The sequence below is a fragment of the Schistocerca americana genome, chromosome 11, assembly GCF_021461395.2.
Source record: "Schistocerca americana isolate TAMUIC-IGC-003095 chromosome 11, iqSchAmer2.1, whole genome shotgun sequence".
Taxonomy (NCBI): domain Eukaryota; kingdom Metazoa; phylum Arthropoda; class Insecta; order Orthoptera; family Acrididae; genus Schistocerca; species Schistocerca americana.
This window is the reverse complement of record NC_060129.1, coordinates 37,790,306-37,814,909: the sequence shown is the minus strand read 5'-3', so window position 1 is coordinate 37,814,909 and position 24,604 is coordinate 37,790,306. Positions and strand designations below refer to the sequence as shown.

The following is a 24,604-nucleotide window of genomic DNA, read 5'->3' as shown; positions in this document are numbered from 1 at the left end:
GGAATGAGTCTGTGGCTGCGAGAACATACTTGACGCCATTATTTGATTGTAAGTAGTTTTGCATATCCAAGAGATCAGCCTGCCATGCATAATCCATTCCTCGTATTATTAGATATATTCTGCATGCAGGTCTGTAAAGCTCATGAACAACTCTCTCCACACTTACTCGACGATGCATAATTTTCGTAGCCCAGGTAAGATCGATAATATTTTGTTCATGTGATCTGCAATCTCTTCACCAGCTAAAGCTGTAAACAGTCGTAATCGATCTATGATTCCATTTAGTTACCATAATTTATATATTCTAGATGTAGATTGTTTAGTGTTTCAGGCTGAACTTCGACTATTTTACCTGCACTAGGTGGAGCTGCTAATGCTGGTTCAGTTAAAATCCTGTATTTGTCGCTCTATGAGACTTCCATTTATCCTTTTGGCGTTTTACGTGCGTTGGTCGTATGTGATATTGGACCACATGTTTTTATAGTTTAAGGGTATATTTTTAACAGTGACATTTTCAAAATTATTAACTGTAACAGCCTAGGCAATCTTTCAAATTCCTTGTTCTCAATTCTTATTGCCTTCTTGGTTAAACATTATTGAGTGCTTACCTAACAAATACGGTTTTGCCCTGATGACCCCATATGTTCTTTCTTATCTCAGCACTCCTTCTCCTCCTCCTCCTGTTTCTGGTTTCATCCATAGTCCATGACAGCTCTTTCAGCCTGTCAGTTACTGGCTTAAATGTTGCTGAGGGACACTGATCTCGTTGCAGTTGACCTAACTTTCACGAAAGTAACTTCTGTCAAATTGTCTTCCACACCCCAGTTTTTAACATTACACTTCTTTGACAACATGCTGCTGCATACTAATCTATTTTTGAGACAGTTTACAACTTACGTATATTCTGAGACAGTAGGTGGTGATGGGCGTGAAGTGCCTTAGCTATTACATTCTTGTTCCACATATGCGTTAGTTTTACATTGACTCCTTTAATTTTCTCGTTGACACACAGGTCATATTGCTGAATTTGAGCAATCAACACCTCACCATTCATAGCACCTTCCTTGACAAGACATTCAGTTCCATTACTTTAGTGTTGATTACCTCCATTTTTTTGTCAAACGCACGTGCTTTTCATCCTCCGAATGAATTTGCAACACGTGTAAATTTGTACATGTGTACAATATACTGACAGGTGCGTTTTGGTGCATTGCCTTTTTGAAGAATCATTTTGAAGTTTTGACTCTCATTCAATTTAGTACTTTCATCTGTAACCCGCAAGCTATACTGAGAGCTACTCCAGCAATCCTCACATATAACGAATTCATTGAGTGTCATGTCAGTTCCTACATGTACTTGGAAAATATGCTTTAAATTCAGATTGTCCTGTTCGATTGTTATAAGGTTGGTGTATCCCAGACCAACAGCTTTGGTATGCTTAAGTATGTCTCACTCAAATAAATTATATTCACTTGCATGTGGCGAGCTAAGCAGAAATGTCGGCGGATATCCTGATTTTCCACAGAGATGTTGCTGTTTGGTTTTACGTTTTCGGGAGGTGGAATATCACTGCATTTGCTGGCAGTTTAGTATGTTAGTACCTTAACTCCATGCAAAATCTCCTGCAGTAGCTGATATTTTGATTGAAACAGAATTTTTGAAAAAATATATACATGCTCTAAGTGGACTCCCACAGGATATGTCAACAGTGTAAAAAGTAATTATTTTCCGCAGCATGAAACCCCAATAACCAAATCACCTCTAATATCAGGAAGTAATGGTCCATTCGTCTCATTCTTCAGGTTTCTACCTTCATCACTGCAGGACCAGTCATTTAAAAACCCTTGCGGTGAGACTGTTTCGTCCACTTGGTTATGGTGGTAACTGTTTATTTACATTGAAATGGAGGGTTTTTATAAACTCTTGCTTACAGATGGGTATATAAACAAAATTAAATTAGATCGTAATTCAGTGCCCACATCTGGTAATGATGATTCATACATTTCCACTTCCATCAATGCACAGAATGCATCATGGAGTCGAGCTATGGTAGTTTCCAATGAGTGGAGATTTTGGCAAGCTATCGACAGTAGAATATGTGACTGCCATCTTTGCCAACACTCTAGCTCATCCTGTACCGCATTTCATTAAAATGTTAAAAATCAGCCCCTGTAGATCTGTGCTCCCTCTGTTGTTAAATATTTTAACTGTACCAACTCTATCCCCTACAGAGATGGTATGATCACCTGGTAACATCAGGGGAGAACAAACTTTTCTGTGGAACAAGCCTGACATCTGCTTTGAGACATTGCATTGTCAGTGTCATTGATGCGAAGCGAAATTACTTTTTCATCACTAAATCGATGGTTTTCAAGAAATTCTACATACTAGAACTCCCTATTCGATATTACACTGACAGTAACATGCTTACACCCACTGGTATTCAAACATTAGGTTTGATTGAACAGCATTATGTTGACACCAGATGCCTGCTGCTGCAACGACTTCACCTTTGCTGCAAGGAAAGCATATAGTGTTTGTTAGAAGCTTATTTGCTCATTTTCTCTGTTCGTCAGCATTAATACTTAAATTGGCTCACAATGGGGACTTTTGATGCATGACTTGACGTCCTTATCCTTTGATGTTTGTCACAAGTGAGCGAATTATTTATCAATTGCTGTCAGTATATTTTCGTGACATCTACTACTATTATAGTTGTAATGGTATTAATATTGTTATTTAGCTTCAAATCCCGTATTTTGTGCACATGTGTGTATTTATCAGGCACATTTATAAGCTTTATAAACTGTGTGGTCCATAGAACCACTGGCTGAATTGCATCACTCCTTTGTTTTGTGTTACTTGCAGCGCTTAGATCGCTCAATCCAGTGGAAGCTCTCATAGTAGCAGCAGTAGTACATCAGAGTACTGAGAGCTGACATGTTTTCATAAGAAGCGACTTATTTTAAATATTGTCTGTGTTCCTTACCTTCAACTCCTATACTTCATATATGTCTGTTTATTTACCATGCCAACTCTGGTATGGACAGATAAAGTAATTTCTGTGTTCAGATGTGAATGAAGTTGGTGATTCTTCGCTCACAGCTCCAGATAGTGTTGTCCACCAATTGGTCCACTGCTGCAGTCACCTTGGGTACTGCCTATACTGAGATTGACCTCTCACTTGGTCCGCAGCTCGTGGTCGTGCGGTAGCGTTCTCGCTTCCCGCGCCCGGATTCCCGGGTTTGATTCCCGGCGGGGTCAGGGATTTTCTCTGCCTCGTGATGACTGGGTGTTGTGTGCTGTCCTTAGGTTAGTTAGGTTTAAGTAGTTCTAAGTTCTAGGGGACTGATGACCATACATGTTAAGTCCCATAGTGCTCAGAGCCATTTGAACCTCTCATTTGTGGTCGAGTGGGAAGTCATTCCAGTGTGTGGGTGGCAGTGAAAGAATTTCCATGTTGCTGATCGGAGAGCCTGCTCAGTTCGTCAGATGAAAAATGGTTCAAATGGCTCTGAGCACTATGGGACTTAACATCTATGGTCATCAGTCCCCTAGAACGTAGAACTACTTAAACCTAACTAACCTAAGGACAGCACACAACACCCAGCCATCACGAGGCAGAGAAAATCCCTGATCCCGCCGGGAATCGAACCCTGGCGTGGGAAGCGAGACGCTACCGCACGACCGCGAGATGCGGGCATCGTCAGATGAACAATTTGATTTCTGTCTATGGCTGATGAAATCCATGAGCCAGATGAAGTCGCTTGCCATGTTCCAGAGAAAGCCTCTCAGTGTGCAAGACAGGACGGGGGGTAGTATTACTGGTGATTGGAAGCTCCGGTGTTAGGTGTGTAATGGCACCATTTAGAGAAACGACTGTATAGGAGGGGAAGGAATCCAATGTGCATACTGGGAGGAGTCTTTACAGATAAGAAATGGGTGCTTCTGGATGCCATGAAAGACATGGAATAGCCAGCAGTAGGTGGTGGCTCACGTTGGTGCTAACAATATGTGCCACATTGGATTCGAAGAGGTTCTGTCAGGTTTCAGGTGACTGGCTAGTAAAGACTGCCAGTTTGTGTGCGAGATGAAGGCAGAGCTCACCATCTGAAGCATCATGGGCAGAACTGAAGGTGGTTCTTTTATACAGAGTGGAGTGAAGTCTGAATCAGAGTCCCAGACAGTTTTCAGCTGTGTGGGTTGCAGATTCCCCAACTAGCGTCAGAAGGTGGTGGATTTACGGATTCAGCTAAATGGCTCAGGAGTCAACTACACAAAGGAAGCAGTTCCACGAGTATGCGGATGTGTAAAGGGGACTGGGCTTTTTATTTAAATTAGAGGGTCTCAGGTAAGTGCAGAAAGTGCTTCAGTTTCAAAGGCTGCAAGTAGAATACCGTAAGAGGGTAGATACAACACAGTAAGTATCGTAGCTGTAAATTGTTGTAGTTGCATTAGAAAAGAACGAGGGCTCAAAGTGCTAACAGAAAGCACTGAATCTCAAATCGTTATAGGTATTTAAATAAGTTCAGCTGAAATGCTGGCCGGAGTGGCCGAGCGGTTAAAGGCGCTACAGTCTGGAACCGCACGACCGCTACAGTCGCAGGTTTGAATCCTGCCTCGGGCATGGATGTGTGTGATGTCCTTAGGTTAGTTAGGTTTAAGTAGTTCTAAGTTCTAGGGGACTTATGACCACAGCAGTTGAGTCCCATAGTGCTCAGAGCCATTTGAACCATCAGCTGAAATTTTTGAAGAGACCTAAGCATGTTCACAAAGAATAGATGAAATACATTTGGTGGTGTAGTGTTCATTGCTGTTCGAAGTAGTTTACCTTGTAGTAAAATTTAAGTAGATAGCTCCTGTGAGGTAGTAAGGGTAGCGATCAATTAAAAGTTCTGATCTCAGATGTCATGGTCTATCCGTAAAACTACCTCTTCCTGACGTTTCGTTGCCTACTGCAGCCAACATCTTCCGAGGTGAGTAAACGATGGCTGCCAGGCCATGGATTTCCCGTTTATCTAGTGTGCATAGAGGGCACCAACATATGTCACGTGGGGCAGACTATAAGTCTATCTCTGACTAACATTCTTGAATGAATGTAATCGATCGTCACATCATTGAAACAAAGTCGACCACAATATCCTCTCTAACTTTAAGCCATCCCCTTTTGTGTTGAAACCATTGTGATGTTCCAGAATTTCTATAGCTTTCCTATACATACGTGCATAATAATCGATGTTCTGGCTAACACGCTTGTCTCACTAAATTTTATTTCATGACCACCTTCCTTAAAAACATGTTTTGGTACAGCTGATTTGTCAGTACATCCCAGTCTACAGTTCCTTTTGTGTTCGGTTGGCCAAAACTTTCCCAATACAGTCCGTAATATTGTGAATAAATGGAAGAAAAACTTTTCCAGCTGACAGTTGTTGCTGCATGTTGTCACATACTTTTCTTCTGGGATGAAGTGCTCGCTCGATGTCGTTGTAGGCGTATCCATTTTTCTTAACAGCCATTCGTAAATGATTTAGATCAACTTGAAAATAAACTTACTAGCTCTGTCCACCAATGTTTTAATGACACCTCTCTTCTTCCTGGGATGATGGTTCGAATGCTTATGGAGGTAATAGTCGATGTGTGTTTCTTTTGTATACACCTTATGCCCTAGAATCCCATTGCCTGTTTAATTGCTGATACGTCCAAAAAATTTAGTTGCTATTTCTGTGTTTCTCCATAGTAAATTGTATCTTTGGCTTAATACTATTCAGATATACCAAGAAACCGTTCAGTTCCTCTCTACTGTGATTTCATATTACAAAAGTCCCATCCACGTACCGACACCACTTTCAAGGACTTTTTCTGCCCAACTGCAGTGCTTACTGTTCAAAAAATTCCATGAAAAGATTAGCAACAGGTGGACTCAGAGAGCTGCCCATGGCCACGCCTTCTGTTTGTTTGTGAAACTCATTATCATACTGGAAATATGTCATGGACGGCCGCCGGTGGCCGAGCGGTTCTAGGCGCTTCAGTCTGGAACCGCGCGACCGCTACGGTCGCAGGTTCGAATCCTGCCTCGGGCATGGATGTTTGTGATGTCCTTAGGTTAGTTAGGTTTAACTAGTTCTAAGTTCTAGGGGACTAATGACCTCAGCAGTTGAGTCCCATAGTGCTCAGAGCCATTTGAACCATTTTTGAATAAGTTCCCTTCACCAATGCTCTGAATTGGATGAAACATACTGAACAGTTCAGAGAAAACTTGTCATTTGAAATAGGTATGCCACTCGTAGAATTAGAGTTGGTGGGGACTTTCGTCTACCCTCGATATATTGGCGAAAATACTATGTCAGTGGTTGGCATAAAACGTCGCCAAAAACCAAACTGAATGGTGTGTCTGAAAATTATTTTGCACAGTGGCGCACTGAAAGTGTAAATGGTTGAGAAAACATCTTTGACATCTTAATAACCATGGCCAAACAGGGAGCGTAACAGGTACAGGGATTAGTGACCACAATGTTGTTGAGCCATGAAAAGTTCACAAGAGTGAATACTGTAACATCAAAACACACCAAAATAAACGCATAATACATGCCCTTGAAAAAGCAGATAAAAATTCACTTGACACATCCCAAAGAGAGAGTTTCCACCCCTTCAGATAAGTCTTTCTAAGCATAGTCCAGATGTGGTTTAAAGTAAAATAAGTAACAACTGAGAGATACATATCAAATAAATTAATAAGTGGTACTGACACACAACAGGTCAGACCAGTGTTTCACAAGCAATGAAATACACGTGCCAAATTTAAAAGAATGCAAAATCCACAGGATTGGCGAAGTTTTGCAGAAGCTCGCAATTTAGTGCAAACTTCAATGAGAGAGGCTTTTAATAGTTTCCAGAACGACACTCTGTGTCGAAATCTGGCAGAAAACCCAAAGAAATTCTGGTGTATGTAAAGTATACAATTGACAAGGTGCATTAATACCTTCACTGCGCGATAACAGTGGTAAAGTTATTGACGGCAGTGCTACTAAAGCGAGTTACTGAAGACGGATTTTATCAATTCCTTCACAGGAAAAGCAAAGTATTACAGAATTCTAATTAAGAATAACTGCCTATATGAGTAACTTAGAAGTGGGTATCCTAAATGTGTTGGAGTAGCTTAACACTTAAGAAAGGCAATGCCTCTGGGGCAGACTGTACACCACCCAGGTTCCTTTCAGAATATGCTGATACAATAGCTCCATTCTTAGCAATCATATGCAACTCTTTAACTGCAGAAAGATGAGTACCCAAAGGCAGGAAAGTAGCACAAATTAGACCGGAACCCAAGAAAGGAAATGTGAGTAATCCGATGAAATGCACACCCATACCACTAACGTCACTTTGCAGTAGGATTTTGGAAAATATGATCTGTTTGAACATTGTGAATGACCTTCAAGATATCATTTATGGACAAATATCCAACATATATTCAGAGAACATAATTCTTGTGAAACACAACAAGCTCTTCATTCTCGCAAAGTAATGACTGATTTGGGCAGATGACATTACATTGATTCCATATATTTTGTTTTACAGAAAGCTTTTGACTCTGTTCCTCACAAGTGATTTTCGATTACGTTGTGTGCCCCTGGAGTATCATCCTAGCTGTTCGCACTTATTCGTGATTTTGTACCAGGAAGGTAACAGTTCGTAATATCTGACAGAAAGTCATCGAAGTAATATCTGACGTTTCCCAAGCAAGTGCTATAGGCCCTCTCTTGTACCTGATCTATGTACACAATTTAAGAGACAATCTGAGAAGCTCTCTTTGATTGTTTGCAGATTATGCTGTCATTTACTTTATTGTAAAGTCATCAGATGATCAAAACGAATTGTGAAGTGATAAAGATGTCTTTAAGATGTGAAAAATGACATTTGACTGTAAATAATGGAAAGTATGAAGTAAACCACATGAGTATTGAAATGAATGTGCTAAATTTCGTTACCACGATACATCATACAAACCTAAAAGCTGTGAACGCAACTAAATACATAGGGATTACACTTATGAGTAAATTAAATCATGACATTCATATAGATAATGCTCTGGAGGAAGCAAACCAAAGATTGGTTTTTTGGCAGACAACTTGGAAAATGTAACAAGTCTACTAAAGAAACTGCTTCCACCGTGCTTGTCTGTCCTCTTGTGGAGTATTGCAGTGTGGTGTGGGACATCAAAGAAATTTAAAGGATAGCAGCTGTTTTTGTATTATCACGAAATCAGGGATGGAGTGCTATGGATACGATACATGAACTGGGATGGTGGTAATTAGAACAAAGGCGTTTGCGCTAGAGCCAGAGATTTTCGTGAAATTTCAAACACGAATTTTGTCGTCAGAGTTTGATAATATTTTGTTGGCGCCCATCTATGTAGGGAGAAATTATCATCATAGTAAAGTACGAGAAATCAGAGCTCACATGGAAATATGTAACCCTGCACGCAATGAGAGTGGAATGGTAGAGAAGTAAATTAAAAATTATGGTTCGATGCCCATATGCCAGGCCCTTAATCGTGAATTGCAGAGTTATCATGTAGATATAGATCATCAGGCATCATCGTCATTTGAGGGCTTAGGACGTTTAGGTGGTGTGACTGATAATTGTCTCAGAGCCACTTGCTCTTCACATATTTACTGACACTGTTCTCATTACATTTTCTGGAATACTTTAGCAGCAACAGCAAATTTCGTCAATATCTTCATCATCAGCACTCCCGTTACAGTGTACCATGGACAAAAAGTTAATTAACTGAATATAGAAAATCGAATGCTTAGCAGTGAGATTTCTTTTTTGTTTTTAATATGTACAGTCGATGTCTTAATCAGTCAGTGTCAAGATGCAAATCCTGAGAGAGTACTGTGCATAGATGTTTCAAAAAGAAAGTAGAACCTCCTACTGATACAATAGTAACAAAACATAATGAGAATTACAGGTAGACCAGTTTCTAAACATTTCTTGCGTGGACAGGCATTTTAAACAATTCGAACATATGCAACACTTCATACATGTTAATAGCAGTAACGTCATACGACATAATGGGCGCAGAGGTGTGAGGTGCACGGGGCAAAGTGTGCTGCATGATAGTTGATGGAGCACTGGCCATGGGAGTGGAGGTGTTCATGGCTGGATGCTTATGCTCATAACAGTGATTATGCATTTGAACTGTACTGAAATCTTGGTCCTGTGCATGCAGAGCTGAGGGCACTTCGAACAGGAGCTGCTACATCTACAAGTAGCAGAAGCACAGGGAGGAGACACAAGGGTCCTCTCATCCCTCTCCTTCTCCCCTCCCCTCCCATATCTCCTTTCCATCCTGTGCACCTCAGGCACTAGTTCCTTTCCTGTTTTCTCTTTAACTCTCCCACCCTCCTTTCCTCTCTCTGTCTCCCATGTATCTCCCCAGCCCGTATCTCCAGGTAGGTTGAGATTCCTAAACTGCCAGAAAGTTCTATACAGGCTTATAAATCCATAACCATTCAATGTATTGATAAGGTTTACAGCTCGTATGAAAACAATACCGTCTTTTAACATGGAAAAATGTACTTCCACCCAATAAAAAGTTTTTCACCTTAGGAAGCGCGTTTCTAGCTGGGAAATCTGGAAATTTTTTCTTGTTTTTATATACACCCAGTTAAGAAGGTATCTCTTTCATATGAAATGAAGTGCCTATTGAGAAGAAATGCCGTGCACAGGTGGTACAGCTGTTTTACTGCATTGCAGGAATATCATTGAAATAAATGGCTGTGAAGAGGCCCCATGTCAATAAATGTGTTGAAGAATACAATCAAGGAATTTGAAGAAATAAGTGAATTGGGTGGTGCAGCAGATTGCCATAGCGGTTGTTGAAGTTGCTTTTAGCTACACCTAATCATGCAGCAGATGCCTCAAATTCTGCAGTAAATGCTAGCGTTCTCACAGGATATCTCTCTCTCTCTCTCTCTCTCTCTCTCTCTCTCTCTCTCTCTCTCTCTCTCTCCCCCTCCCTCCCTCCCTCTCCCCCCCTCCCCCCTCCCTCCCTACCTCCTTCCCTACCTCCCTCCTTCCCTACCTCCCTCCCCCCTCCCTCCCCCACCCTCCCCTCTCCCCCACCACACACATGCTACCTCTGACTGCCTCCCCCCCCCCCCCCCAGTCAACAGTTAAACAGATTTGGTGACACATTTTACTCTAGTATCTCTAGAAGGCTCTTAATGTGCTGCTAAAGAAGTCCCAAGATAGGCTACAACACTTTCATTTTGCGTTTATTTTTGGCACACATGGAAATGAGCGACTTTTGGCTGGGGAATATTCTTTGGATGGACAAGGCATATTTTACTCTGCATGTGGCTGTGAATGCACAGAACTGTCACATATGGGGGTTTTCCTCCCAAATCTTGTGCAGGAACATCCACTGCTCCCAGCTTATGTGATAGTGTGGTGTGATTTCACAAGCCCCCTTCATTTTCAGTCAGTGTTCCTAGAAGATAATGACAAGTTATGCACCTCTTAGGAGTACAGTGACATCTGAACTTTATAAGGACCTTGTTATGCAGCGTGATTCCGGCATTTCATGAAAACACATGTACCATTATTTTGATGGTATGTCATTTGTCGAGTGAACCATTGGTTGCATGTAAACTTCAGTATCATCTGTATCATATCTAGACAGTTTCAAGATATGTGGCCTTCGAGATCCTCTGATATAAATTCATATGACATGTGGATGTTGGGATATGTGAAAGATTTATTGGGGATGTATCCAGATACCCCTGATCAGTAAGTTATCATATGATGACAGTCAGTCTGATTACACTGTATATGATGTAGACAACTATTAACTATGTCATGTCAAGGATACATCAAGTTGCAGAGACAGTAGACCATTTTGAATATGTAACTTCTGATCATATGCTAACAAAGGTACCAGAACCACCATTATCATTGGTCTGATCGTTCTTCTCTTTTCCTGCCTGATACCTCATTCTCACTGCTTATAGCACCATATTTTCACCTGGTGGCAGAAAGTGAAAAATTACTTTTCAGCATGCTCGTTGAGGACACCAGTTAATATACATCCTACAATGTTACAGCATCCTGCAAAGTATAGAGCCCACACTGCAGCACCCAGAACACTCTCAGTTTAATTAAAATCAGTTAAAACGCCTCGGATCGATTTCTTGTTATGAAAACAGGGTGCTTTTCAGACAATTTTACGCTCAGTAAATTCCTAATAAAGTTGCTATGACTTCTAGCAGATACCACACTCGTTCTATGATTGCCACTCAGCAGGGGTTTTTATCAACAGCTTGTGTTTATTGTTATTACAGTATAATAATTATGGTGACCTCTGTCAGTGTCTCTTACAATATGCAGTGTGCCCCATGTCTCCCTAACCATTCAAACCAGTCGGATCAGACTTCTTATTCTCCATGAGTTCTGTCCACAGCTCGTGATCTAGTAGCTAACATTGCTGCTTCTGGATCATGGGATCCTGGATTCGATTCCTGGCTGAGTTGGGGACCTTCTCTGCCTAATGACTGGGTGTTTGCATTGTCCTCATCATTTGATCATCATCATTCGTGACAGTGGCTACATTGGACTGTGTAAAAAATACTGTAAAAATTGGGACTGATGACTGTGCAGTTGAGTGACCCACAAACCAATCATCATCATACATGACTTCTGAGAGTAAGAGAACTGTACTTCAACGTATATTTCGGTAAATGATTTATGAAGTTGTGGATGACACTAATATTCATCAAGATTAAATGATGGAAATTGGTGATACAAATTCAGAAAATGGCTTGTTGGTGGTGGTGGTGGTAGTAGTAGTTGTTGTGAAAATAACAGAGGACATACTCATATCACCATGACTCCTTCTTTTATTGTAGGGGAAACTCAAATGGAGACATGCACAATCCAAGCAATGTTTATTCTAGACAATATAACAGTGCTTTGCAGATTCCTGCCCTGTGACTTAGTGGTAATGCGTTGGGCAGGAATCGAGTCATTGAACTAGAAATCAGGTGTACTTTTCCCTGAAGATATTTTAGATATTCAACAGTGATGAAACAAAATCTTGATAATATAAAAATGTTCAAAAGAACATACCTTCTTTGCGTGATATTAATGTTTCCGAGATAAGATTTAATAGGCTTGCTTGTATTCACAACAGTCTCCAACCAAGTGCACTGACTATCTTTCCTTAGTAGGTGGAACCAGATATAATAGTTTCACGGTGATATAAGAAACGACCCACCAGGGTAGCCGAGAGCACTAACACACTGCTTCCTGGACTCCTGTAGGCGTGCTGACTCCGGATCGAATCCATCTGGCAGATTAACGACGGAGGGCCAGTGTGCCGGCCAGCCTGGATGTGGCTTTTAGGTGGTTTTCTACACCCTGCTAGGTGAATGGCAGGCTGGTCCCCACATTCCACTTCAGTTACACAGCTTGCAGACATTCGCATTTTCCCATGGATTACACTGGATGGAAACAGTTGGGGTACACTAATTCACTAATTATGTCCCGGAATGGGGGGAGGGACAATGAGAATGGCGACCCCATCGTAATACTAGCCTGTATAATATGTAATGGCACTTTGCAACCAGCCTCGGCCAAAAGACTGAGTAAAGGTTGCGAAGTCCCATTGATCCCCCAACCCAACTAGTTGTTGGGTAGAGGAGTACTGGCGTAGATAAATCGAATGTAAGAAACTGTTTTTGTTCATAATGACAGCCCTTTGGTTGGAAAATTGAGAGAACAAAGGAAGGAATAAAATAGAGGTAACAGCTATCATGCCAAAATTTTTAACAAATGTGGTGTAAACCATCAGCAGTGTTGCAGTCCAGGCTGTGGTATGTGTGTTGATAAAATACATGTGCACTTCCATCATCACTGCAACCATAAAAAAGAAACGCAAAGTATATCTATTTAAAAAAGCTGATAAGAATGCTCTTAACGCCCTCTTAAGAGACAGTCTTCACTCCTTCCGATCTGATCATGTAAGTGTAGAAAAGTTGTGGTATGTTTTCAAAGAGATAATAGCGACAGCAATTGAGAGATAAGTACCACATAAATTAATAAGTGATGGCACTCATCCCCCATGGTACACTAGGTGGGTCAGATCGTTGTTGCAGAAGCAACGAAAAAAGCATGCCAAATTTAAAAGAGCACAAAATCCTCAAGATTGGCAAAGTTTTACAGAAGTTCGAAATATGGCGCGTACTTAAATGCGAGATGCTTTCGATAATTTCCACAACGAAATTCTGTCTTGAAATCTGGCAGAAAACCAAAAGAGATTCTGGTCATACAAAAGGCACACCAGTGGCAACACACAATACCTTCACTGTGCGATACCAACGGTGAAGTCACTGAAGATAGTGCCACTAAAGCAGATTTATTAAACACGGTTTTCTGGAACTCCTTCACCAAAGAAGACGAAGTAAAAATTCCTGAATTCCAAACAAGAACAACTGCCAAGATGAGAAACATAGAAGTAGATATCCTCGGAGTAACAAAGCAGCTTAAATCACTTAATAATGGCAAAGCCTCCGATACAGACTGTATACCAGTCAGGTTCCTCTCAGAGTATGCTGATAAAATAGCTCCATATTTAGCAATAATGCACGACAACTCGCTCACCGAAAGATCCGTACCTAAAGACTGGAAAATTTCTCAAGTCACACAAATACCCAAAAAGGGAAGTAGGAGTAATTCGCTAAATTACAGGCCTATATCACTAACGTCAATTTGCAGTAGGGTTTTGGAACATACACTGTATTCAAACATTATGAAGTACCTCGAAGAAAACGATTTATTGACACAGTCAGCATGGTTTCAGAAAATTTCGTTCTTGTGAGAGACAACTGACTCTTTATACTCTGAAGTAATAAGTGTTATCGACAAGGAATGTCAAATTAATTCCACATTTTTAGATTTACAGAAGGCTTTCGACACTGTTCCTCACAGGCGTCTTCTAACCAAACTGTGTGCCTATGGAGTATCGCCTCGGTTGTGCGACTGGATTCGTGATTTCATGTCATAAATGTCACAGTTCGTACTAATTGACGGAAAGTCATCGAGTAAAACAAGTAATATCCGGCGTTCCCCGCTATTGTTCCTGATCTATATTAACAACATAGGAGACAATCTGGGTAGCCGTCTTAAATTGTTTGCAGATGATTCTGTCATTTACCGTCTTGTAAAGTCATCACCTGATAAAAACGACTTACAAAGTGATTTACATAAGATATCTGTATGGTGCAAAAAGTGGCAACTGACCCTGAATAAGGGAAAGTATGAAGTTATTCCCATGAGTCCTAAAAGAAGTGTGCTAAATTACAATTACACGATAAGTCACACAAAACTGAAGGCTGTAAATTCAACTAAATACTTAGGGATTACAAATAACCTAAAGTCAAACGATCACATAGATAATATTGTGGGTAGAGAAAAAGGGAGAGAAGGAAACATAGTAGGTGAATATGGATAGGGGGTAAGAAATGAAAGAGGAAGCCGTCTGGTAGAATTTTACACAGAGCATAACTTAATCATAGCTAACACTTAGTAAAAGAATCATAAAAGAAGGTTGTACACTTGGAAGAATCCTGGAGATACTAAAAGGGATCAGATAGATTATATAATGGTAAGACAGAGACTTATGAACCAGGTTTTAAATTGTAAGACATTTCCAGGGGCAGATGTGGACTCTGACCACAATCTATTGGTTATTAACTGTATATTAAAACTGAAGAAACTGCAATGTGAATTTAAGGAGATGGGACATGGATAAACAGACTACATCAGAGGTCGTACAGAGTTTCAGGGAGAGGATAATGGAACAATTGTCACGAATGGGGGAAAGAAATACAGTAGAAGAAGAATATGTAGCTTTGAGGAATGAAATAGTGAAGGCAGCTGAGGAACAAGTAGGTAAAAAGACGAGGGCTAGTAGAAATCCTTGGGTAACAGAAGTAATATTGTATTTAATTGATGAAAGGAGAAAATATTAAAATGCAGTACATGAAGCAGGCAAAAAGGAATACAAACGTCTCAAAAATGAGATTGACAGGAAGTGCAAAATGGCTAATCAGGGACAAATGTAAGGCTGTAAAGGGTTATCTCACGAGGGGTAAGATAGATACTGCCTACAGGAAAATTAAAGAGACCTTTGGAGAAAAGAGAGCCACTTGTATGAATATCAAGAGCTCAGATGGAAACCCAGTTCTAAGCAAAGAGGGGAAAGCAGAAAGGTGGAAGGAGTATACAGGGTGTTACAAAAAGGTACAGCCAAACTTTCAGGAAACATTCCACACCCAAAGAAAGAAAATATGTTATGTGGACATATGTCCAGAAACGCTTACTTTCCATGTTAGAGCTCATTTTATTACTTCTCTTCAAATCACTTTAATCATGGAATGGAAACACACAGCAACATAACATACCAGCGTGACTTCAAACACTTTGTTACAGGAAATGTTCAAAATGTCCTCCGTTAGTGAGGATACATGCATCCACCCTCCGTCACATGAAATCCCTTATGCGCTGATGCATCCCTGGAGAATGGCATATTGTATCACAGCCGTCCACAATACGAGCATGAAGAGTCTCTACATTTGGAACTGGGGTTGCGTAGACAAGAGCTTTCAAATGCCCCCATAAATGAGAGTCAAGAGGGTTGATGTCAGGAGAGGGTGGAAGCCATGGAATTGGTCTGCCTCTACCCATCCATCGCTCACCGAATCTGTTGTTGAGAAGTGTACAAACACTTCGACTGAAATGTGCAAGTGCTCCATCGTACATGAACCACATGTTGTGTCATACTTGTAAAGGCACATGCTCTAGCAGCACAGGTAGAGTATCCCGTATCAAATCATGATAACGTGCTCCATTGAGCGTTGGTGGAAGAACATGGGGCCCAATCAAGACATCACCAGCAATGCCTGCTCAAATGTTCACAGAAAATCTGTGTTGATGAAGTGATTTCACAATTGCGTGCAGATTCTCGTCAGCCCACACATGTTGATTGTGAAAATTTGCTCACGTTGAAATGAAGCCTCATCCGTAAAGAGAACATTTGCACTGAAATGAGGATTGACACATTGTTGGATGAACCATTCACAGAAGTGTACCCGTGGAGGCCAATCAGCTGCTGATAGTGCCTGCACATGCTGTATGTGGTACGGAAACAACTAGTTCTACCTTAGCGCTCTCCATTCAGTGACGTGGTCAACGTTACCTTGTACAGCAGCAACGTCTCTGTCGCTGACATTAAAGTTATCGTCAACTGCACAAAGAATTGCCTCATCCATTCTCCTTGTCGTTCTCGGTCTTCCCCAGTCGCGAGTCATAGGCTGGAATGTTTCGTGCTCCCTAAGACGCCGATCCATTGCTTCGAACGTCTTCTGTCGGGACACCTTTGTTCTGGAAATCTGTCTCGATACAAACGTACCACGCCACGGCTATTGCCCCATGCTAATCCATACATCAAATGGGCATCTGCGAACTCCACATTTGTAAACATTGCACTGACTGCAAAACCACGTTCGTGATGAACACTAACCTGTTCATGCTACGTACTGATGTGCTTGATGCTAGTACTGTAGAGCAATGAGTCGCATGTCAACACAAGCAACGAAGTCAGCATTACCTTCCTTCAATTGGGCCAACTGGCAGTGAATCGAGGAAGTACAGTACATACTGACGAAACTAAAATGAGCTCTAACATGGAAATTAAGCATTTCCGGACACATGTCCACATAACACCTTTCCTTTATTTGTGTGAGAGGAATGTTTCCTGAAAGTTTGGCCATACCTTTTTGTAACACCTTGTATAGATGGTCTATACAAGGGTGATGTGCTTGAAGACAATATAATGGAAATGGAAGAGGATTTAGATGAAGATGAAATGGGAGATACTATACTGCATAAAGAGTTTGACAGAGCACTGAAAGACCTGAGTCGAAACAAGGCCCCGGGAGTGGACAACATTCCATTAGAACTACTGATGGCCTTGGAAGAGCCAGTCCTGACAAAACTCTACCATCTGGTGAGCAAGATGTATGAGACAGGCGAAGTACCCTCAGACTTCAAGAATAATATAATAATTCCAAGCCCAAAGAAAGCAAGTGTTGACAGATGAGAAAATTACCGAACTATCAGTTTAACAAGTCACAACTGCAAAATACTAACGCGAATTCTTTATAGATGAATGGAAAAACTGGTACAGTTCGGCCTCTGAGAAGATCAGTTTGGATTCCATAGAAATATTGGAACTCGTGAGGAATACTGACTCTGCGACTTATCTTAGAAGAAAGATTAAGAAAAGGCAAACCTATGTTTCTAGCATTTGTAGACTTAGAGAAATATTTTGACAATGTTGACTGGAATACTCTTTCAAATTCTAAAGGTGGCAGGGGTAAAATACAGGGAGTTCAAGGCTATTTACATTTTCTACAGAAATCAGATAGCAATTAAGAGTAGAGGGGCATGAAAGGTAAGAAGTGATTGGAAAGGGAGTGAGACAGGGTTGTAGCCTCTCCCCGATGTTATTTAATCTGTATATTGAGCGATCAGTAAAGGAAGCAAAAGAAAAATTCGGAGTAGGTATTAAAATCCATGGAGAAGAAAGAAAAACTTTCAGGCTCACCGATGATATTGTAATTCTGTTGGAGACAGCAACAGACTGGGAAGAGCAGCTGAACAGAATGGACAGTGTCTTGAAAGGAGGATATAAGATGAACATCAACAAAAGTAAAACTAGGATAATGGAATGTAGTCGGGTGGTGCTGAGGGAATTAGATTAGCTAATGAGCCACTTAAAGTAGTAGGTGATTTTTGCTATTTGGGGGGAAAAATAACTGACGATGGACGAAGTAGATAGGATATAAAATGTAGACTGGCAATGGCAAGGAAAGCGTTTCTGGAGAAGAGAGATTTGTTAACATCGAGTATAGATTTAAGTGTCAGGAAGTCGTTTCTGAAAGTATTTTACGGAGTGTAGCCGTGTATGGAAGTGAAATATGGAGGATAAATAGTTTGGAGAAAAAGAGAATAGAAGCTTTCGAAATGTGGTGCTACAGAAGAATTATGAAGATTAGATGGGTAGATCACATAACTAATGAGGAGGTATTGACTAGAATTGGGGAGAAGAGAAGTTTGTGGCACAACTTGACAAGAAGGAGGACCGGTTGGTAGGACATGTTCTGAGGCATCAAGGGATCACAAATTTATCATTGGAGGGCTGCGTGGAGGGTAAAAATCGTAGAGGGAGACCAAGAGATGAATACACTAGCAGATTCAGAAGGATGTAGGTTGCAGTAGGTACTGGGAGACGAAGAAGCTTGCACAGGATAGAGTAGCATGGAGAGCTGCATCAAACCAGTCTCAGAACTGAAGAAAACAACAACAACAAACCAAAGACTGCAATTCATTGCCAGAACACTTAGAAGGTGCAACAGGTCTGCTAAAGAGACTGCTTACACCACGCTTGTCCACCCTTTTCTGGAGTGCTGCTGTGTGCTGTGGGATCTGCGTCAGGTGGGACTGACGGATGACACTGAAAAAGTACAAAAAACGGCAGCTCGTTTTGTATTATCCCGAAATAGGGGACATAGTGTCAGAGACATGGTATGTGAATTGGAGTGGCAATCATGAAAACAAAGGCGTTTTTCGTTGCGACAGGATCTTCTCATGAAATTTCAATCACCAGTTTTCTCCTCCGATTGGGAAAACATTCTGTTGGCACCCACTTACATAGGGAGAAATGATCATCACGATAAAATAAGAGAAATCAGGGCTCGCACAGAAAAATTTAAGTGCTCGTTTTTCCTGCGCGCCATTCGACAGTGGAATGGTAGAGAGTGAGCTTAAAAGTGCTTCATTGAACCATCTGCGAGGCACTTTATTGTGAATAGCAGAGTAATCGTGTAGACGTAGATGAATACTTTATCAGTGTACCTGCCACACGAAATGCTGTGCAGTAAAGATTAGGGATATGACAGAAGCACCCAGTATCTACACAATGCTTTCATGGTGGTCTCTAAAACAAGTGATAAATAAAAACCTCAAAATTTATTTATTGCTAAAGCTTTCCAGAAATTCTTTTTCTTATTCTGGTTGGTTTATGGTTGACTGGCATATTGTAAAATTTTAATTGTAAGTTTTATTTCTAGTACTTTGACAAACAGAAAGGTAATTGTTTGAAATCTTATTTGCATATTTTTCTGATGTGTTTTATCATTATTAGTGTTCAGTTACTTCACTTACATGTGTATGAAAATACAAGTTGTAAATTATTGAATTATATAAGTTACAAAATTTAGTGATTCAGTTGTCAACTTCTAGAATCTGACACACCATGATACCAGTTACATTTTAAAAAATCGTGTGATCCAATTAATTGTTCAAAAACACTCGAAATTTACCAGATACCATGCCAAACTTAACTATGTACTCAACACAATGCAAAAAAGTGAAAAGGTACCGTCAGAACAAAAGAAAACTCTGGAGCCTGCACACCTTCAGTAGTTTGTAATCTTTCATATCTCCCTATGTACATACTGGGGACCTGAAAAGCATTACAGTTCTTTTCTGTGGGAAAGGGTTTAACTGCAGGTTTAATAATGAAACCCAGATACTACAGGTGTAGCTCATGCATCAGCTGTTATCACTGCCACTCAGTGTGTAGTGTTACCCTTCAGTATTTAATGGGTGATGATGTGACCATTTGTGTTTGTGTCCTTCAGTCAATGGTGTTCTGCAATGGCAGGAGACCAGATGTTGGGAAGATGTAAAAATTTTCAACAAGGCTCACTCCAGGTGTACTGGAAAATTTACAAGCATTTCCATCTGTTTAGACAATATTTCCATTTGTGGAAGGCTTCATATAAGTTGCAGTGCCTAAAACAGTTTTAGATTAAAACCATCTGCAAGTGTGTCATTCACATTCATTCATCAGTATGCAAATTTATTCCCGTGATTGATGTCACCTTGATTCTTGTTCATGAACAGTCATTGTCCAGCTGATCAACATCCATTGTAGATAACGAATGAAAATATTGATGCTTGCACTAGTAATTGATTTATTTGGAATCGAACAAAAAAAATCGTTTACCAGGTGAAATAAATTTACCATTCGTAGAGGTGAAAGTGTTGGCGAAACAAGGAGAATGCACTTACAGGGCTAACATAATCGAAGAGGAACATTTAGAAATTATTTCTCTTAAATAAATCTGAAATACCTTGAACTTAAAAATTTTGAATTAAAACATGTAACTGATTAATTTTTTGATACATTTCATAAATTGTTGTAGACTATTGACTTGTAGCACTGTATTTTAAAAAGATTGTAACATGTGAAAGTGAAGTATTTTAGTTCTAATCTAAAAATTTCAGATCAAATCAGCAGTGACTCAGAATAATCATTATTGAATTTCCTCTGGTTATTTTCGTTTTAAACCACTTTTACCTCATCAGTTCCTTACTTCTGGTGGAATATTATAATTTTAAATCAGTAACAGTTACTGAATATGTCAATTCTTATGCACTTTTATGACTTGTGACCTATAGTACTGGATTTATGGTCACTCAAATATTGTTTCTTTGTTGTATATCTCAATATTTAACGTTATCCTCCTCACTCTTCAGATTTACTCAGACTACTGGTGGGAGTTGCAGCATATCATGTGAAGAAACTTGTCACCATAGACTGGTCCAGGATGAGTTGATGATAGACATGGAGAAGTCAACACAAGGGTTCAGTACCAATACAGAAGATGTGACTATTGATAAGGAATGCTCAGTTGCCACCCAATATGACTGTAGTACGAGGGAAAAGGAATTACATGTATATAGCTGTAATTTCTGCCAACAGAGCTTTTCTTCAAAATACAGACTCATAATGCATGTGTTTATGCACATTGATGGAACGCAACCACCTTCGTATGTTTGTAAGTGGTGTGGTGAGGTATTTCACAGTAATGTTGGCTTGAAAAAGCATATGGCAATGAGTAAGAATTGTCAAGTTTTAACTGCTGACAGTCATGAAAAATATGCACATAGTGATGAGCATCAAACCACTACCTCGTTGGATAGCGAGGCAGAAGTTTCTGTCACAGAACACAATGACCAGTCTTCATGTAAGGAAACTTGGAAAGATTCAAAGAAGCCCTCTAATGACATATGTAACACACATATGACAAATGATAGAGAGAAAACAAGTAATTATGGAACTTTGTCTATAGCTGTTAATGTCAGCGCCCAGGCTGATCTACTTACTGCCAACAGAACTGACAGATGTGGTATTTGTGGCAAATTGTTTGCTAGGTCAGGTGATCTCGAGAGACATGTTTCCATTCATACTGGGAAAAGACTTCACAAATGTGATTTTTGTGAGAAATGGTTTGCCCAGTCACGTTATCTAAAGGCTCACACATTAATTCACACTGGAAAGAAACCTTACATGTGCGAGATTTGTGGGAAATCTTTTACTATGTTAGGTGGTCTTAAGAAACATTCATTACTTCACACTGGAAATAAACCTCACAAATGTGAGATTTGTGGGAAATCATTTACTATATTAGGCAATCTTAACAAACACATATTAATTCACACTGGCAAGAAACCTCACAAATGTGAGATGTGTGGGAAAGCTTTTGTGTTTTCAAGCTATCTGAAGGCACACTCATTAATTCACAATGGAAGGAAACTTCACAAATGTGAGATTTGTGGGAAATCTTTTACTATATTAGGTAATCTGAAGAAACATTTATTAATTCACACTGGAAATAAACCCCACAAATGTGAGATTTGTGGGAAATCTTTTGCTAGGGCAGATCATTGCAAGACACACACATTATTTCACATTGGAAATAAACGTCACAAATGTGAGATTTGTGGGAAATCTTTTACTATATTAGCCAATCTTAACAAACACTTATTAATTCACACTGGAAAGAAACCTCACAAATGTCAGATTTGTGGGAAATCTTTTGCTGCGTCAGGCTATCTCAAGAATCATGTTTTAATTCACAGTGGAAAGAAACCGCACAAATGTGAGATTTGTGGGAAATCTTTCACTATGTCAAGCCATCTCAAGAAACACGTATTAATTCACACTGGAAAGAAACCCTACATGTGCGAGATTTGTGGGAAATCTTTTACTATGTTAGGTGATCTCAACAAACATGTATTAATTCACACTGGAAAGAAACCTCACAAATGTGAGATTTGTGGGAAATCTTTTACTGTATTAGGCAATCTTAACAAACACGTATTAATTCACAATGGAGAGAAACCTCACAAGTGTGAGATTTGTGGCAAATCTTTTACTATGTTAGGTGATCTCAAGAAACACTCATTAATTCATACTGGAAATAAACCTCACAAATGTGAGATTTGTGGGAAATCTTTTGCTAGGGCAGATAATTGCAAGACACACTCACAATTTCACACTGGAAGTAAACGTCACAAATGTGAGATTTGTGGGAAATCTTTTACTATATTAGGCAATCTTAACAAACATTTATTAATTCACACTGGAAAGAAACCCCACAAATGTGAGATTTGTGGGAAATCTTTTACTATGTTAGGTGATCTCAAGAAACATGTATTAATTCACACTGGAAAGAAACCTCATAAATGTGAGATTTGTGGGAAATCTTTTACTATAGTAGGCAATCTTAACAAACACGTCTTAATTCACACTGGAGAGAAGCCTCACAAATGTGAGATATGTGGGAAAGCATTTGCGTTGTCATGCTATCTGAAGGAACACATATTAATTCACACTGGAAAGAAACCTTACATGTGCGAGATTTGTGGGAAATCTTTTACTATGTCAGGTAATCTCAAGAAACATTCATTAATTCACACTGGAAAGAAACCTCTCAAATGTGAGATCTGTGACAAAAGTTTCACTTACTTGGATACTCTCAAGACACATGCATTACTTCACGTCAGAAAGAAAATGTAATTATGTGTTAGTTTACACAAATAGGTTTTCGTGGTTGGTGCCCTGAAGGCCTATAAAATAATGTATGTACCAGGGGACAATAAATTGTACTTTCGGTGAAATAACTTTAAAATCTAGTAGAATTGTGAAAAAACTTGTAATGATGTGTACTATAGAGTGCTAACAGATAATGTGACAAAAAATTCATATATGTAGCTTCAGATGCCATGAAATCGTATTACCAAATACTCAAGAAACATGAATCAAATATGTTTTTGTCATTAGCACTGCTGCTTTTTCCTATTACCTTGTGACAAGAAGATTGTGAATTGTGATAAATCCTTACATTTGTCAGTAATCATAAGTATCTTGCAATATTCAGTATAAGGCCAAGGAAATGTGATGACTTGCTGCTTAATATTCCAAACAAAGTCATCATGTAGTACATGTAACTCTGTATTTTAGAAACAGTGACTGTAAAAAGCACTTGCTTCATTGAGGCTAGTAAACTCAATACTGGAGAAACATGATTATAACAATTATTTTACTCAGATATGTTTTCGCAAGAGACTTGGTGTGTCATTAATAGTGTGTACATTTGTGTTCTGTTGGTAGTAATCCTGCATTAGTAAACGTAACAACAAATATAAGAACCTGCTTAATAGCATATTTGGCCACCTTTGGAATGCAGTAGTTTGAAAATTCTAAATGATATGGACTTGACACATCATTTACATGTTTCTGGGTGTATGTTGCACCAGTTGTATTCCACACGTTTAGATTAGCTAAATGGTATGGTCAAGACATCAGTGTTAGTTACCATGCTACTCAGACCATGCACATGTGACATGGACAATTATCCTGCTGAAAGATGCCTCCACTATGGGAGACCACACCAGGAATGAAGGAATCCATGCAGTTGCAATAAATGTCACGTAGTCTGCAACTGTCATGATGCCTTCTGTTGCTAACAGGTGTCCCACAGGAGCCAAAGTGACTGCCCATAGCATAATGGGCCCTCTATTTGGTGCCATTCATTTAGATGATAGCATATCTGGATGTGCAACTGACCTGGTGTAACAGGAAATGTCACCCATCCTGACAGTTAACATTTGAATTGACCCTCACTCCAGCCTCAATGATCCCTTGCCCACTGCAGTTGCAAGTGAACATTTTGGTGGAATCGGTATGGAAACATACAGTGACCATATGTTCCAGAGCCACACGTTCCACAATGTACATTGAACTGTGAGTTCCAAAACGTGTATGGCTGCCCCAGCGTTGTTTTCTGTCATTAGATATGTCACATGTTGCCACATACCCAGCTTTACAGAGCAGGCAAGCTTCTGACTTCCATACTTTGTGAAGAAGTATAGATGTATTACATCTTATCATAATGTTATGGACTTATTACCTTTCAGCCAATTTCCTCAGATGTTCACAACACTAGCATAGATCCATTGTACCAACTTTTGAGGTGCTAGTTCCCAACTGCAATGCCACTTTAACTTGCCCTTTGCTAAAGTCATTTACATCATTAAATTTACATGTTTGCAGCTCATCTTACTGATAGAACAAAAAGTGTAAATATCTGGTCTGCTTATATACTTGTAAACTGCTTATCGCATCATG

The 24,604-nt window shown here is 39.8% G+C and overlaps 1 protein-coding gene across 5 annotated transcripts in view; it reads left to right on the top strand.

The window, feature by feature from the left end:
• LOC124554065 (zinc finger protein 708-like) overlaps positions 1-23,969 on the top strand; it is a 94,704-nt gene extending 70,735 nt beyond the window's left edge. For all 5 annotated transcript variants that reach the window (XM_047128106.1, XM_047128109.1, XM_047128108.1 and 2 more), the window contains one exon: positions 20,668-23,969. In XM_047128106.1, the coding sequence (XP_046984062.1) occupies positions 20,668-22,993 (2,326 nt within the window). In that variant the 3' untranslated portion in view covers positions 22,994-23,969. The remainder of the gene's footprint in view (positions 1-20,667) is intronic.
• The last annotated feature ends 635 nt before the right edge of the window (positions 23,970-24,604 follow it).